This window comes from Pongo abelii, chromosome 19, assembly GCF_028885655.2.
Source record: "Pongo abelii isolate AG06213 chromosome 19, NHGRI_mPonAbe1-v2.0_pri, whole genome shotgun sequence".
Taxonomy (NCBI): Eukaryota; Metazoa; Chordata; class Mammalia; order Primates; family Hominidae; genus Pongo; species Pongo abelii.
The window spans coordinates 78,764,717-78,782,069 of record NC_072004.2 but is presented as its reverse complement, the minus strand read 5'-3'; the positions used below and the strand labels follow the sequence as shown (position 1 = coordinate 78,782,069).

Sequence of the window (17,353 nt, the reverse complement as noted above, 5' to 3'; positions counted from 1 at the left end):
AAAAGATGGCTTGTATTTTAAATTGGTATGGTCACCTTTAAGAATTTGGAACCCACGAAACCATTGTTTATTGTCATGCAAATTATGATCCTGAATAATTTTTTTTTTAAATAAAGTCTCAGAAAATGTGTAATAAAGATGTAAAGTAAAACAATGAAAAAAAAGGAAAATCTATGGTTTAAGTGTAGCCACTTTCATCAATTATCTTAGCTGGATCTTCTGGATAACTTGTTACAGCTCGTATATCAGCACTTACTGCTTCACCTTGCACTTTTATGTTATGGAGACGACTTCTTTCCTTAAACCTCATGAATCAACCTCTGTTACCTTCAAACTCTTTTTCTGAAGCTTCCTCACCTCTCTCAGGCTTCATAGAATTGAAGGGAGTTAGGGCCTTACTCTGGATTAGGCTTTGGCTTATAGAAAATTTTGTGGCTGGTTTGATTTTCTAACTAGACCACTAAAATTTTCTCTGTATCAGCAAAAAGCTTGTTTTGCTTTCTTACTGTTCATGTGTTCACTAAAGCAGCACTTTTAATTTCCTTCAAGAACTTTTCCCTTATACTCAAAACTTGATTACTTGTTTGGTGCAAGAGGCCTAGCTTACAGCCTATTTTGGGTTTTTGACATGCCTTCCTCACTAAGTTTGTTTCTAGCTTTTGATTTAAAGTGAGAGATGTGTGGTTCTTCTTTTCACTTGAACACTTAGAGGCCATTATGATGTTATTCACTGGCCTAATTTCAATATTGTGTCTCAGAGAATAGGGAGGCCCAAGGAGACAGAGATGGGGGAATGGCTGGTCGGTAGAGTCACCAGAACACATAAAACATTAAATTTGCTGTCTTCATGGTATCTCAAACCAATTACAATGGTAACATCAAAGACTACTGATCACAGATTACCATAACAAATATAGTAATAATTAAAAAGTTTGAAATATTGCAAGCATTGCCAAATGTGACATGGAGACATGAAGCGAACACATGCTGTCAGAAAAATGGTGTTGACAGGCGTGTTCCAGTATGAGAGTGTCTGTTTTCCCACAGCCTTGACAACAGAATAGTTTTTAAATTGTCATGTTTTAAAATTTTTGCTAGTTGATAGGTAAAAAATTGGTATCTCAGTATTGATTTAGTTTGCATTTCTTTAGTTATGAGTTTGAACATGTTTTCAAAATGTTTCAAGGCCATTTTAATCTCTTTTTTGTGAGTTGTCTATGTCTGTTTCCCATTTTTCCATCATGTTTTGGTCCTTTTTTCCCTCAATTTTTAAGAGTTCTTTAAATATAAGAGATATTAACTCTTTATCTGTAGTATATGCTATACATTTTTTCTTAAATTTATTGATTCATTAAAAAAATAATAAACCTATCATGCTGACATCTAAGAATATGTTTTATGAAAATAACTATTTTTCAAAGCAAACATTTCAGAAAGTGGCACTGTTTAAATTTTTGCAATAGACTCCCAAATCTGCCTCTGCATTCAGTATGCTCCAAGAAACTTTTTTGGATTCAAGTATAAGAGGAAATGCCAGTCATATGTTGGAGAAGGGAAAGTGGATATTTTTCTTTGATACTATGCTAAAAGTTGACAACTGGTAGATTTTTAAATTATTATGTTTGATTGGCTAATCATAATTGTACACATTTATGGGGTACAATGTGATGTTTTGATATATGTATATAATGTAGAATGATGAAATCAAGCTAATTGACATGTATCACCTCCCTATTCTATCATTTTTTATGGTGAAACACTTAAAAGTTAGTTATTTTGAAATATATTATTGTAGTTGCCCCGCTTTGTAACAGATCTTAAAACTTATTCTTCCTATCTATCTGAAAATTTGTACCCTTTGATCAACAACTTCTCCCATTCCTTCCTTCTTCACACTCCCAGTCTCTGGTAACTATCTTTCTACTGTTTACTTCTATGAGTTTAACTTTTTTAGATTCCACATATAAGAAAGATCATGCAGTATTTGTCTTTCTGTTTCTGGCTTATTTAACTTAGTATAATGTCCTTCAGTTTTATCCATATTCTTGCAAAAGACAGGATTTCCTTCTTTTTAAAGGCTAAGTAGTATTCCATTATACACACACACACACAATGAATACACACACACACACACACATACACATACACATAACATGTTTTAAAATTCTGTTTTTCTTCCAATTTTTATTTTAGGTTCAGAAAGTACATGGGCAGGTTTGTTAATGGGTAAATTCCGTGGGGTTTGGTGTACAGATGACTGTCACCCACAGTGAGCACAGTACCTGACAGGTAGTATCCTCACCTTCCTCCTACTTTCCACCCTCAAGTGAGCCCCGGTGTCTGTTGTTCTCTTTCTTGTGTCCATGTGTACTCAATGTTTAGCTCCCATTTATTAGTGAGAATTTGGTATTCTGTTCCTGTATCAATTTGCTAAGGATGATGGCCTCCGGCTGCATCCATGTTGCTGTAAAAAACATGAATGATTTCATTCTTTTTTTTAATGGCTGCACAGTATTCCATGGTGTATATGTACCACATCCAGGCCACCACTGACGGGCATCTAGGTTGATTCCATGGCTTTGCTATTGTGAAAAGGGCTGCGATGAACACATGGACACATGTCTTTATATTTATATATCGAACAATTTATATTTCTTTGGGTATATACCCAGTAATGGGATTGTTGGGTTGAATAGTAACTCTGTTTTAAGTTCTTTGAGAAATTTCCAAACTGCTTTTTTAAAAAAATAACACATTTAAAAAATCCATTCAGCTTGGTTCCATATCTTGGCTACTGCAAATGATGCTGCAATGAACATGGGAGTGTGGTATCCCTTTGACATTGATTTCAGTTTCTTTGGATATATACTTGGAAGCAGGATTACTGGATCATATGATAGCTCTATTTTTAGTTGTTTGAGGAACCTCCATGCTGTTTTCCATAACGGCTGTACTAATTTACATTCCCACCAACAACGTAGAGTGCCCTTTTCTCCACATCCTTGCCAACACTTATCTTTCATCTTTTCGGTAAAAGCCATTCTAATTGGTGTGAGATGATATCTCAATGTGGTTTTAATTTGCATTTCCTTAATGATTAGTTATGCTGAGCATTTTTTCATGTACCTGCTGGCCACATGTATGCCTTCTTTTGAGAAATGTCTGTTCAGGTCCTTTGCCCAATTTTTAATCAGGTTGTTTTTTGCCATTGAATTGTTTGAGTTCCTTTTATATTTTAGATATTAACTCCTTATCAGATGTATGGTTTGCAAAGATTTTCTCCCCTTCTGTGAATTGTCTCCTCACTTTGTTAACTGTTTCCTTTGCTGTGCAAAGGTTTTTAGTTTAGATGTCACTCCATTTGTCTATTTTTCCTTTTGTTGCCTGTACTTTTGAGCTCTTTTGTCAATATTTTCTCTCAGTTTATCAGTTGTCTTTTGACTTTGTTTCTGGTATTTTTTTGGTCATGCAACATTAAAAGTTGTTTTTTTTTTTGAGAGTCTCACTCTATCACCCAGGCTGGAGTGCAGTGGCATGATTGTGGCTCACTGCAGCCCAAACCTCTTGGGCTCAAGCAATCCTTCCACCTCAGCATCCCAAGTAGCTGGGACTATAAGCACATGCCATTACGCTCAGCTAATTTTTTTTTTCTTCATAGAAACAGGGTCTCACTATGTTGCCCAGGCTGGTAAAATTTTTTCACGTGGCCAAATTTGTCAATCTTTTCTTCTATTCTTCTAGCTTTAGATCCCAGAAAGCCTTTCTCTTCACCAAGGTTAAAGAGAAAGTTACTAAGTTTTCTTCCATTAGTTGCATGGTTTCGTTTTTAAATATTTAGATCCTTAATCCATTTGCTTATTCTTGTGCATGGTGTGAGATATGAGTTATCTATATGGTTATTTAGTTGTCTCAGCCCATTTAATTAAAAAGTCCACCTTTATCCCAATGATCCGAAATACCGCCTTCATCATACACAAGTGTCCCCATGTCCTTGGGTCTAATTCTGAACTTTTTATTCTATTCCACTTGTCTATTCACATATTAGAAATACACCGTTTTGATTTAGGTTTTACAGTATGCCTCAATGGCTGGTAGTCAGAGCCCTGTTGTTTAATTAGCCGTAGCTGAGATGAGGATAATGTTTATCTTTGTTATAATTCTAGATCTAAATAGCTGTATCCTGTATATTGCTACTATTCAATTATACATTACTGATTACTTGAGCCAAAGGAGGTTAGGGCCGATAACAAATACAAATTTTAAAGAAAAGCGGCTAATTTATTTAGTTCATCTGGAATTCCTAGAGATGCTGATCTGGCACAACATAAACAGTCTAAGTACATTCAATTTACAGTTTATGAAACTCTGTCTCAGAGGATTGGTGGAATTCCAGATTCTCAAACAAGATTAATTCCTGGAACACACGAATCTGATTCTGAATTGACCTTATAAATTGGTTGGGAACCACTATCATGTATAAGTACCCAGCTGAATACTCCAAGATTTCCTAACGGAAAATACTAACATTTTCATTCATTCACAAATATTAATTGAACTTCCATTGTTTATCAGGCACTGTGCTAGGTTTTGAAGCTATAATAATGAGTAATATAGCTATGACCCCTGTCTGCCCTCCACAGTTTAGCAGAAAACAGAGGCAATTAAACAAGTAATAATAATAGCGTGATAAGTACTAGAAGAGAGGAAACATAGGGTGCTAGGGCAACACAGAGCTGGGGCACCTTAAGGTAATTTAGGAGAGCCAGAGAAAGCTTTTTTAGAAGAAGCAATATTTAAGCTGAGACATGAAGAAGGACAAGGGGTGAACCAAGGTGTGGCAGTTTTCTAGGCAAGGGAAAAAAGTATGCAAAGGCCCTAAGGCAAGATATAGCTTTTTATTTTCAAGGAACTGAAATCAATTTTAGTGTGGCTAGCATATAAGTGAGTGAGGAATGGTGGAAGATAGGGCATGGCAAGGGTTTTCCACTGGCAGTGGTTTTGCTCCCCAGGAAACGTTTGGCAATTTCTGGAGACGTTTCTGGTTGTCTTAATTAGAGGTTGAGGGAGTGCTACTGGTAGAACAGAGGTCAAGGTCACTTCTAAATATCCTATAGTAGACAGAACAACATCCGCCTTGCCCCTGCCCGCCCCCCATCCCCCACCCCACACAAAGAATTATGTAGTCTAAAATAACTGGTCCTGGGAAAAGAGAGGTCCTTTCATTACAATTTTTATGATATTTTAAGAAGGGAGTTTGGATTTCATTCAAGGGCAAGGAGGAGCTATTTGATGGCTTTAAGTAGCAAAAAACAAATGTTTTAGACAGATTACTCAGTACAGAGAATTGACTAGAATTTCTTCATTCAAATATTTATGTGCCACGCATTGTGTAGGAGCTGGGGATAAGGTGGTGAACATTTAAACACTGACCCATTCTAGTGGAAGAGGTAGAAAATAAAAACAACACAGAAATTAACAATGAACAACAAGGCTGTTTTTCCATATTCAGTATTCCAAATGTAGATGAAATCTGGGTCTGACAGTAAAACTTCAGTGTTAATTTTTAGAGGAGAAAAGCCCTAGACAAATTTTATAAAACATCATCTATGGGGTATGTGTTGTTTAGTTTGGATCTCATTTATACTAAATGAAAATATTTTTAAAAATAATCACTACAACACAAATAAAATCTTATTCTTCATTATTGTTTTTCATTTTCTGTGTATGTATGTGTGTGTATGCATGTTTCTGGCTTACATTTCCATATTATGTTCAAAATGCTCAATATTAAAGGATTACTGAAATGACTACTTCTTTGGCTGACAGCTTTAATAGTGACCACAATAATTTCAGGAACCATGATCATTTGACACCCCCTGGTATAGTACAGAACTTGTCTCTTGGCAAGGATGACATTTAATTTTTTTCTTACATAGATTTCCTTAGGAAAAAAAACCTTTGCTTTTTGTATCTCTGTGACACTTCTTAAAATTAGCTGTTTTCTCTAATGAACTCATTTCAGATATATTAGCTTCTTAATCTATGGACTAAGTCAGTGACAACTTGCTTAATGTGTTGGGAGATTCTAGTTGCATAAAAACCTTTTTTGAAGAAGAATTTTAGGTCAGCAAAATGACTGAAAGTACATCTTCATTATAATTTTCTTGCTGTGAAGCCACATTAAATGATGGATGGATTTTCCAAAATAACACTAAACTAAAATCCTTCCTGCCACACTAGATAGGCAGCATCGTGCAGTGGTTAAGAGAATAGACTTTGCCTGCCTCAGCTTAAATCTTGACTCAGTCATGTACTAGCTTATGGTCTCAAGCAAGTTATTTAACCTCAGAGCCTCTGTTTCCTCATTTGTAAAATGGGGATAACCATAGTATTCACATTATAGGGGAGGATACTGACTCTGAATCCTCACTTCGCCATTTATTAACAGTATGACTTTGAAAAAATTAATCACTGAAGTCACTGTTTCTTCATCTGTAAAATGAGATAATGATGTACCTCATAGGGTTAAGGTAAAAATGGAGAAATGATATAGCAAATACAATGTAAATAGCACTAAGCCATAACACACATTAAGCCTTCCATAAAGGGAGGCCAACTTCTCCTTGTCTCGTGAATTTTGTGTGTATTACCACAGGGGCACAACAGATTCAAAACCTAGAGAAATTTCTCTTGGAGTTAAATTCACATATCCAGGAAAGGCCTTGAATGAGATCTCCCTGCCCCTCTACTGTGATTACGCTTTAGAAGAAATATGCAATGTTAAGTGGAGACACACTCGAGAGATGCCAACCTATCAAAATCTTTGCTTCAAATGGAAAGTATTTCTTCAATAAATGAAATAGTTCTAAAGTTGTGACAAAAACTCTCCAGTGTTCTCAGTTAACTAGACGCACAAGAAAGAGCAAGAATGTTATGAAATACCAATGATAATTACTGACATACAAAGAATTGACACCAAGAATATGTCAAATTGAGAGATTTTTCAAGAACACTTTAAATTTTCATGTTAGTCTACCTCATCAAAACATTAACTAATTTGAAAATCCTATTTAAAAGATAATTTCTGCTTACTGGTTTGCTACAGGTGAGAAGCAAAATTGCAGGCTTCTGTTCTATGCATCTACAGAACACTTTTGTGTAGCTGAACTGTAACACGTAGCACAATAACTGGGATAACATTCAGTTTTAAGCTAAGTGGCTACTTCTGATACAATGCTACAAGCTGAACAGTATTCTACGTCTAGGTGCAACTAGATTAATTTATATTTTGCCTAAGGAAGACACAATCATGAAATTTAACACATAATCACGCCTCAAATAAGTATAAACAGTCATGAATTTCCTACTTATGACGTGTAACATTTTCCAAATATTGAACATGAACATCTTGGGACTTCTCTTGATGAGAGAAAGAATAAGATGTAACAAAGTGAGGAGAATTAATTCTCTGTGATCTTAGCACTTACCATCTTCTGACATATTATATATATATTTGTTTATTGTCTTTCTTTCGTGAGAATGTGGACTATATAACAGCAGGAATTGTGTCTGTTTTGTTCACTGATTTATCTTCAGTCCTGGATTATAGGTCCTCCAAATGTATATCTAAAGTGAATAACTGAATGACTGAATAACTGAAGTGCTGGAAACACTTTAACATCTGTGTATTTCTAAGATAGATATTTAGTCTGTTCTTTTTTTTTTTTTTGAGACGTAGTCCCGCTCTGTCGCCCAGGCTGGAGTGCAGTGGTACGATCTCGGCTCACTGCAAGCTCCGCCTCCTGGGTTCACACCATTCTCTTGCCTCAGCCTCCCAAGTAGCTGGGACTACAGGCTCCCGCCACCATGCCCGGCTAATTTTTTGTATTTTTAGTAGAGACGGGGCTTCACCATGTTAGCCAGGATGGTCTTGATCTCCTGACCTCGTGATCTGCCCGCCTTGGCCTCCCAAAGTGCTGGGATTACAGGCATTCTAACTGTTCCAAAGAAGAGGATAGAGACTGTTTACACAGGACATATTTAGAAAAAACCAGACATGTCTTTTAAAGCTACAATGACTTAGCAATGAATTGAGGGAAATCTCAGATTTTGCAGAAGTCCATTTATAGATGAGGGTGTACTATTGAGCGGGGATAATTAATAATGTATCTGGGAAAACATGCTGTTTCTGGCTTGGAGCTGGAGTGTATTTCAATGAAGAAATTTAAACCTTACAATATTATAGACCATCTGTAAAACTTCAGGAAAGCATAGGAATTAGAAACACCAGGTACTGTGGAAGAGGAGGGTGAAGAAGGGACCTGAAAACACAGAATTTATTTGAAGTTTATATAAGAAGAAGTTAGAGCCCCAGATTCCCACCCCTGCCCTGCCCAGCCAGGTGACTACCTTCCCCAACACCCACAGGAAAGAGAACTAGAGAAATTAAACAAGAGAGAATCTAGACTTAGGGACACCACACATCGAGCAAGGTAGAGATCAGGTGCAGGACTGAAAACAAGGGGCTTAAGACACACACACACACACACAAAACAAAAAACAAGAGGCTTAAGTAAATGTCTGATAGTGAACAGTGAAACCCCAGCCCTCTTTTCCTACCCAGCTCCAAAATGCTGGCACCCAAGACATATACTCTGTAGTCAGAAGATTGGAGGATTCTTTGCTAGAGAATTTGAACAGCCCAGGAAAAAAACTTAGGAATACTGACTTTTGGGCATTTCAAAAAAAGGGTGGATTGTCTTAATGTTCTATGGTCAAGCTCTCTACATACATAAGCTTCTAATCAGTTTTTCAGTGCCTAAGTAAAGAATACATTGCATCCATAAAACAAGAACAGGATGCTATAAAAAGAAGGAGACAGCTGGAGAAAAGGAAGAACTGTTACAAATTAAAACTATGAGAGCAAAAATAAAATTTTTGTAAAAGGATTGGAAAGTAATGTTGAAGAAATCTCTCCAAGGAAGATTAAAAAACCAAAAAACAAAAGTATAGAAAACAGAAAAGTTAAGAAAATGAGAGTATCATATCAGTATAGGAAATCTAATTTTTTTTTTTTGAGATGGAGTCTCACTCTGTTGCCCAGGCTAAAGTGCAGCGGCACAATCTCGGCTAGCTGCAACCTCCACCTCCTGGGTTCAAGGGATTCTCCCGCCTCAGCTTCCTGAGTAGCTGGGACTACAGGCACATGCTACCATACCTGGCTACTTTTTGTATTTTTTTGGGGATGAGGCTTTGCCATGTTGGTCAGGCTGGTCTCAAACTCCTGACCTCAGATGATCCACCCACCTTGGCTTCCCAAAGTGCTGGGATTATAGTCATGAGCCACTGCACCCAGCCAGAAATCTATTTTTTTTATTAATACGAGTTGTAGAAGGAGAAAAGAGAGGAAGTGGTGGTGAGGAAATCATCACACACAATACAAAAGCATTACTCAGAATTAAAGAATATCTCTAGGGCTTGCTAGGTGCCAACAGAATAAATGAAAAAGACTCAAGAACAATGGTGATAAAAAGAAGATTCTAAAAGCGTTTGGAGAGAAAACAAGGTATATATAAAGGATTAGGAATAAGAATAGTATCAGAGTATTTAATAGCAATATTGGAAGCTCAAGACAATGGAGCAATGCCTTCAAAATTGAGAAAAAATAATTTTTATCCTGGAATGATATACTGTATCAAACAAATAAGCAAGTATAAGCATAGAATAATGATGCTTTTAGAAAGAGTAAGTCTCAAAAAATTTATGTCCTATGCATTTTTTGTTAGGAAGCTACTGGAAGATATGCTCCACCAAAATGAAGAATAAAATCGAGAAAGAATACGACATGAGATGAAACACAAAAGAGAAGCGACAGGAACTCCCAGGAGAACAAGGTGGTAAGCCTTCAGAGTATCCTAGGTCCAGACTGAGCTCGATGGAGGGCTCTAGGACGGAGGCCTCCAGGGTAAAAAATGAAACTCGTAAGTGTGGAAAACTGTGCTGACAGACATTTTACAAAACTACATTAGGGTTATGAAATGACTTAGCCAAAGATTTGAAGAAAAAGAAGCAAATTTTAAAATGAGGCATTTCATAAACCCCTAGGAAAAACAAAATCATTCAAGAAGGAAATGTTATCCTTGGCTCCAGAGTGATGTATTTGCACAGTATTAATACTGAAAATACTATATATAATATGGATTCAGCCAAAAATCATGCAATAATTGTATTGGGATGGTGGCAGGAAGAAGGAAGGTGAAACAACTATAATTCCCATCATCCATAATAAGAAGCAATAGATAATTTGTAAACTAATAAAAATTTTAGCAGTATACGAATAATATTTAGAAATACAGAGGTGAAAATCAGAGAAACTTCCTTAAGAGGTAAAAGTGGCTGCCTGTGGAGAGAAGATGGGTGGGGTAGAGGAAGAGCACTGCTGGTTTTGAGCATTATTTGATTTTCTATGCGTTTATGTTATTTTGAAAAAAACAGAAATTTCAAACCCAAATGTATAAAAAATATTATGGACAGTGTAGTATAGCATGAAGAGATTTAAGCTAGGAATGAAAATTTAAAACTGTTGATTACTTATACCCTGATGTTGGGTAAAACATACCACTTCTGGTTGGGTGCAGTGGCTCACGCCTGTAATCCCAGCACTCTCGGAGGCTGAGGCGGGTGGATCACCTGAGATAAGGGGTTTGAGAGAAGCCTGGCCAACATGGCAAAACCCCGTCTCTACTAAAAATATAAAAATTAGTCTGGTGTGGTGGCACGCACCTGTAGTCCCAGCTACAGCTACTCAGGAAGCTGAGGAACGAGAATCACTTGAACCTGGGAAGTGGGGGCTGCAGTGAGCCGAGATTGCACCACTGCACTCTAGCCCGGGAAACCGAGCGAAACTCCGTCTCAAAACAAACCAACCAACTAACCCACTTCGGTCTCAACTTCTTTATTTATTCACTAGAAGACTTTTTTTCTAAGGGTCTTTCCAACTCTAAGGTTCTGATCCCATCACAATAAAGTATTTTTCTAGGAATAGCAAAGAAAGAGAAACTTTCCTCCACGTTCTCATGGTATAGCTTTATGTATTTTTGTTCACTTTGCCAAAGGTCTCCCTATCTTTGCTTCCTTGATATTAAAATGGAACTACCATATCCCCAACGTGGGAATCATATTGTACCTGTGAGGCTAGTCTTCGCATAGCCTCCTCCTGCCGCCTGCGCATTTCCGGAGTTCCTGGGCAGCTTCCACTGGTGATAGATGAGTGGGCTGAAGGTGGCTGTGTGAGTGGCAGCTCTCTGTTGGCATCCACATCTGGATTAAAAAGATTTAGATGTTTGCATCAGATAATCATAAAAACTTTAAAGAAAAATGGCTAAATTCCATTTCTTCTATGATCTAACAATTCTGCTCCTTAGTATATACTTAAGAGAAATAAAAACACATGTCCACCCAAAAATTTGTACACAAATATTCACAGAAGAATGATTCATAATAGCCAAAAGTGGAAACAACCTGAATGCCCACCAACTGATGAATAGATGAAATACAAAATACCCATTCAATAGACTACTAACAACAAAAAGAAATGAGATACCGATACATGCTAGAAAGGGGATAACCCTTGAAAATGTTATGCTAAATCAAAGAGGTCAGTTAAAAAAAAAAGGACCATATATTGTATGATTCTATTTATACGAAATGCCCAGAATAGAAAAATCTGTAGAGACAGAAAGTAAATTCGTGGTTACCTAGGGCTGGAAATAGAGGGTTAAGAGGAGAATGAGGATTGACTGCTAACAGGCATGAGCTTCTTTTAAGGGGATGAAAATGGCCTAAAGTTAGATTATGGTGATTGCTGTACAACCCTGTGAATTATACTAAAAATACTGAGTTGAACGCTTTAAATGGGTGAATTGCATGGTATGTGAGTTATAGCTCAATAAAACTGTTTTAAGATTTTTTAAAAAATTCAATTTGTTCTTGTTATTTAGAAAATTTATTGTTACTAGTAGAAATTATAGGCTATATTTATGAATAAGATCATACTTTAAAAATAGATACCAAAGTAAATATTAGAAGTTGTTATTTGATGGCCAATAGTGATTGAAAAGAAGTAAGAATAGGAAAAAGTAGTCCTCATTTAACTCCCCACCAGCAGGAGTGAATTTAGGCTTCTTTCATCTAACTGGTGCAGCAAATTTCTCGGTCACTGGATACAGTTCTGGATAACTGCAGGGGGTGGGCACGGAGGATGGCAGTGAAAAAAGCCTCAAGGAATGTGTGACATTTGGGTTGAGGTGAAGTTCAGTGATTGTATGTTACTGTATTATTTCTGCTGTTCACTTCCTTCCCCTACTCTATTCCCCTTTATCTGGTATTTGATTTTGTGGGTAATTACTGTCCAAATGCCCTCTGTCTTTCTAGCTATTTCCTTTTGGAAATGCCCTCCTTTTTGTCTAAACACCTTACTTTCTGTCTGGTATTCAGACAACAGTAGAAATAAAAGTTAATAGGTAGGCAGTAGTCAATGTGCATAGCACATTGGCAAAAGAGACTTCTGAAATGAACAGAGTAGGAACGGTAGGATTTATTTACTTAACAGCTGTTTGGGGGTTGGCAGCTGTTGGCAAATGTCAAATTCAAATAATAACTACATTGAGACTTTTAGTGATAGAAACATGCAGTCTTGTATTAGAGCTTCCCCAACTACTATACTGAGAATACCTGTAGTTAATGTAATAATTCTGAATTATACAACAGGTCTGTTTTCACAAAATATTTTTGTTCTTTGTGTGCGTGTGTGTTGGGGGTGTGGATAATGGTGGTGGTGGTGGTGGAGACTGATGGGGGTGTCAGGTTTGGGAGAGTAGGTGGAAAGCAGGATGACAGGCTAGTGCCTGCCTTGACAGCTTTTCTATACCTTTCCAGGGCAATGACAAGGAGTGGGGCGGGCTGGGGGACTGAGTTTCTGTGGGGGAAGGACAGCCAAGCAAGGCAGTACTGCAGGCTAAACTGCTCCTATCTTCCACAGCAGTAGTGCTCAGCTTTTATTTCTAGTATTTTCTGAACACCAAACAGAAAGAAGACAGGGGCAGAAGAAAGAATGACAGATGATGCAGAGAAAGAAGTTGGGAACTCCAATGATTTCCCATGATTTTTTATTATCACTACAACTATTAATTGGTATCATTACCCAAGGATTAAGAAAGCCAGTGAGGTTCCAAATGACCCATCCAAGCTTAATATAAGTTAAATTCTGTAAAAAATTAGGCCAATCCTCCATATACAGACATCATTCTTATTCTTATTAGTGAAAAAACTTCTGCTGCTGCCAGTAACATATCCAACACCAGTTCATATAGGTAACAGATTTGTGCCAAAAAATAGCTTGCATTCTATCAGTCACTTATTCTTGACCCTTCTATTGGTTAAGATGGCACTGGTAGAATATAGTTTGGCCATCAATAAATTGTAACAAAAATTATTTTGTATAAGGTAACATTGGTTCTGAGTAATTCTGACATATAGAACCGCATATTTAGCTCTCTTAACTCCTTTCAAATTCTGAAAGTTAACTGTCAGGCCAAATCTACAGTCTCAACAATGGATGTTTATCTCATGAATGGGGAGTGTCTTGGTGTTTCTGGAGATTCTCCTGAAGGTAATGGATGTTAGAGAATAACCTAGTGAACTACCTTTAAAGAATCTCTGCTTTGGGGAGCACATGGGCTGTTTTCTATAAACTCTTGCTCCCCCAGGCTCATAGAGAGATCCGCAGGTACCTCTGCTTTCTGTGAAAGCAACTCTTCTTGTCCTTGGGATTTATTTTCTGTCATGCATGATTCTACCATTCTGTTATCTGCAACTCTTATATACAGAGGAGTCACAGAGAGCTTGAGCTTTCTGGTTTCCTTTCTGACACACTCAAATTGCAAGCCACTTGAACTACTCAGATAAACAGCAGTTTGGAGTGATAAATACTTAAACACTCAAAGGAAAACACTGGAATAGTGTGGAAAGTTACTTTTAACCATGAAGACGTGTTCTCAGAATCAAAATTTTAGCAGAGACAATTCTGAAAGATCAATTAGTCACACTTCTTCGTTTTACAAATAAGAAAACTGAGCTCTAAAAAATTCAAGTAAAATTTCAAGTTCACAAAGTCTAGTCAATTTGAGTGTTGGGGCACAAACCCTGGGTTCCTGACTCCCACAGTACTATGGCAATCTACCTCAGAAGAGCTTCATTTAGAAACTAAGCATTATATTCCTCTGAAGAAAAGAATTCTTCCATACCAATTCTTACCACACCCTGGTAAAGAGGTATTTTGATTCAGTTTTCTTCCAAGACACCAGTTCTTCCACATGTTAGACATCCATAAGTTTATCAGAGGCCATCTGCCTCCTTAATGATACAAGGCTGTTAACTAGCTTCAATAGGAAGTCAATAAGTTTGGAGGGTCTTCAGTGAGTTCCTGTTAAGTTTCCAGCACTGTGCTAGACCCTGTAACTACTATCATCTCACACAAACCATTTCTAGTGGTTGCAGTCTGAAAGTCTGTGGTGGGCTAGATTATTGATTTGGACTAACAGAGCAATAGTTTCTTTTTTTGTTCTCTTCTAACTGACAGAAACCAGGTAAACTGGTTCTATACATGTAGTATGTATAAGAAGAACACTGATACATTTCTATTTATTTTCTTTACTCAAGTGAGTTTCACCAGTAAGGAGAGGCAGCATAGTAAAATGGATAGTAGAATGGCCTCTGAAACCAGACTGCTTAGTTCTACCATTTATTGGCTGTAAAACCTAGGAGAACTTACTTAACCTCTCTGGGCCTCAGATTACTTACCTGTGAAATGAAGACAACCTCATCGAGCTGGTAACAGCATGTGATGAATTAATATTTGTAAAAAACTTAAGAGAGTATCTGGCACACAGTAAGTACCATATGAGTGTTTTAAAAACAAATCAGTAAGATCCTGGTGGTGATTACTGGGCTGCCCCCTGCTTGTGATGAAAGAAGCCTGAATACATATGAGAGCTTAGCACCTTTTCACAAGGAAGCAGGAGAACCCCTTCAAGGACACGACGAAGCTCAAGTCCAAGCAGTGCAACACTGATGCCAACAGCAAAGAAATGAAGGATGCAAACAGACTGTGCTGGCAAATAACAAGAAGAACTGGGCACAGACTGAGCAAAATCCGACAGTGATGAATGCAAATCGCTCTACGGGCAATTGCTGTGGTCGTTATCTAGAGGACAGCCCAATCATACAGCTGGCATGGAAGAGTCATAATTTATTCCACGAGAAAGGTTCTTCTTCAGTCACGCTTAGGTGACTATTGGGTATGTGGGTTAGATGTAAATAGAGTATTACAATCTTTCTCTCAACTCTGAATGAATAGTCCTCACGTGGAAGTCAGGTTTTGCAGAGGAGAAAATAAAAGGATATACGACCCAATATAAATATGTCAGAAAAACTTCAGTGCCAATGAAACAGGGAGTTCTTTAAAAAGGAATACGTACGTTTGGGGGAGGCATGTGGGCTGTCTGAGGCGATCTGTCTCATCCTCGTACCATGGCAGCTGAGGGCCACCAGTCTGGAGATGATGGCAGTTTTGCCGAATCCAATGTTTCCCACAATCACTACTCCTTGGTTCACGCTGGCATTTGAACTTTGAAGTTGAGCATCTATTTCGTGGAAAACCCAATCTCGGCCAACAAACACTGACTCCGTAGTGATGCTGGGCACTTCAAAGAGCAGAGGCTTCAAGGAGATATCTGGAGGCCTATAAGGTGCAAAGCGAACTGAAAGGAACAAGAGAATGCAAAACTTAGGTCAAACTGTCAACATTGAGAGAAACAGAGAAAAAAATGCAGTGTGGTTTAGGGACTTGAGTTATCATATGATGGCATCCTAGGCTTATTCAGAAATAATGCAATCGTGAATGTTGATTCTACACAGATAAGCAACACAGGTGAGCTAGAGCTAATTGATACTGTAAATTGCAGAACACAAACAATGATAAAACAGTAACGATTTACTTGATCAGTCCGAAAGTTGGGATGATATTCAAAATTATTACAGGGAAGGGACGGCCCAAGCACCAGCAATCAGTACGGATGCAAGCCTAGTGAAGAAGAAGGGTCCTAAAGGCCTCCTGCTATGCCACGGGATAACCTTTTAATTGTTGGATTGTGGAGAGGTGCAGGAGTGAAGTTCCTGTTGCAAAGGCCAGGCTGTGGCGGGGCATCTAGACAGCTTACCATAGCAGCTCTTTACTAACCAGTAAGAACATATTTCAATATTTCACAACCAATATGGCTATACCAGTACATATCAGTTGAAAATCAGTCCTGAAGAAAGCAGTATAGAGAGGCTTGTTTGTTTCTTTAAAAACACCAATGAGAATAGTAATTCCTTTAAGTTCATGCTAGTATTTTTTAAAATCTAGTAGATATTATTATTAGGGGAAGCAAGGCCACTAAAAGCTCTGATGGTTTAAAAGATCTTAAACATTCTAAGCAGTCGAGCAGAAAGCAGGCCTTCACTCAGTGTCTCTGCGCCTGTACTGCTTAATATTGATGCCAATTAAAAAATAATTTTTGGCTTATACATCTATCTTGGGGATAGATCCACACTGTTTTTCTCAAGATTTTTTTCTGTGCTTATATAATTATGGGGTGTGCTAAGGGCCAAGAATAAACTATATACTATCAACAGTTTTCTAAAAATGCAGAATTGATGTGACGTGCTTTAAAAGAAGATCTACTAATTATATTGATGGTAAAAGGAAGTCCTGCCTGATGGTCCATATCTGGGTTAAACGGCTTCCTAAACTGTTCCCAGAGCAGCTCTAAGATGTATCACTTTATCTGTCTGAAACCAGGTATTTCATTTTTGTTTCTTTAACCTTAGCACAGTGCCTTGATATATACTAGGTGCTCAAAAAATGCTTAAGGGAAGAACTAATTAAAAATAAGGTATTACACTCTAACTCCATTTTTCAAATATTTTGGAGCACAAGAAAGGCCAGGAGCGGGAAAGGGATGGAAAGAGGAGAAAGAGAAATCACAAAGGGGAAAATGAGATAATTTATACTTCATACGTTACTCTAGAACATACTTGAACCACTTAAACACCACAAGGTGGGATACAGAGATGGTGGCTTACTTGAGAAAACACAGACACACACACACATACATGTGTGTACTCTCATTTAAAACTGCCTGAAAGCCACTAGAATAACCGAGCATTTAAAAAAGGATAAAATTTCCAAAAGCAGTGCAAATAATTTAAAATATAAAGCCAAATTCTGACAACAGAAACAAAATGCCCAAAG

The 17,353-nt window shown here is 37.5% G+C and overlaps 1 protein-coding gene across 6 annotated transcripts in view; it reads right to left on the bottom strand.

Moving 5' to 3' along the window:
* Positions 1-17,353, bottom strand: part of TANC2 (tetratricopeptide repeat, ankyrin repeat and coiled-coil containing 2) — a 486,030-nt gene that overhangs the window by 99,581 nt on the left and 369,096 nt on the right. For all 6 annotated transcript variants that reach the window (XM_054537237.2, XM_054537241.2, XM_024234406.3 and 3 more), the window contains 2 exons: positions 15,537-15,818; positions 11,186-11,319 (listed from right to left, as the gene is read on the bottom strand). In XM_054537237.2, coding sequence (XP_054393212.1) covers positions 11,186-11,319; positions 15,537-15,818 — 416 coding nt within the window. The remainder of the gene's footprint in view (positions 1-11,185; positions 11,320-15,536; positions 15,819-17,353) is intronic.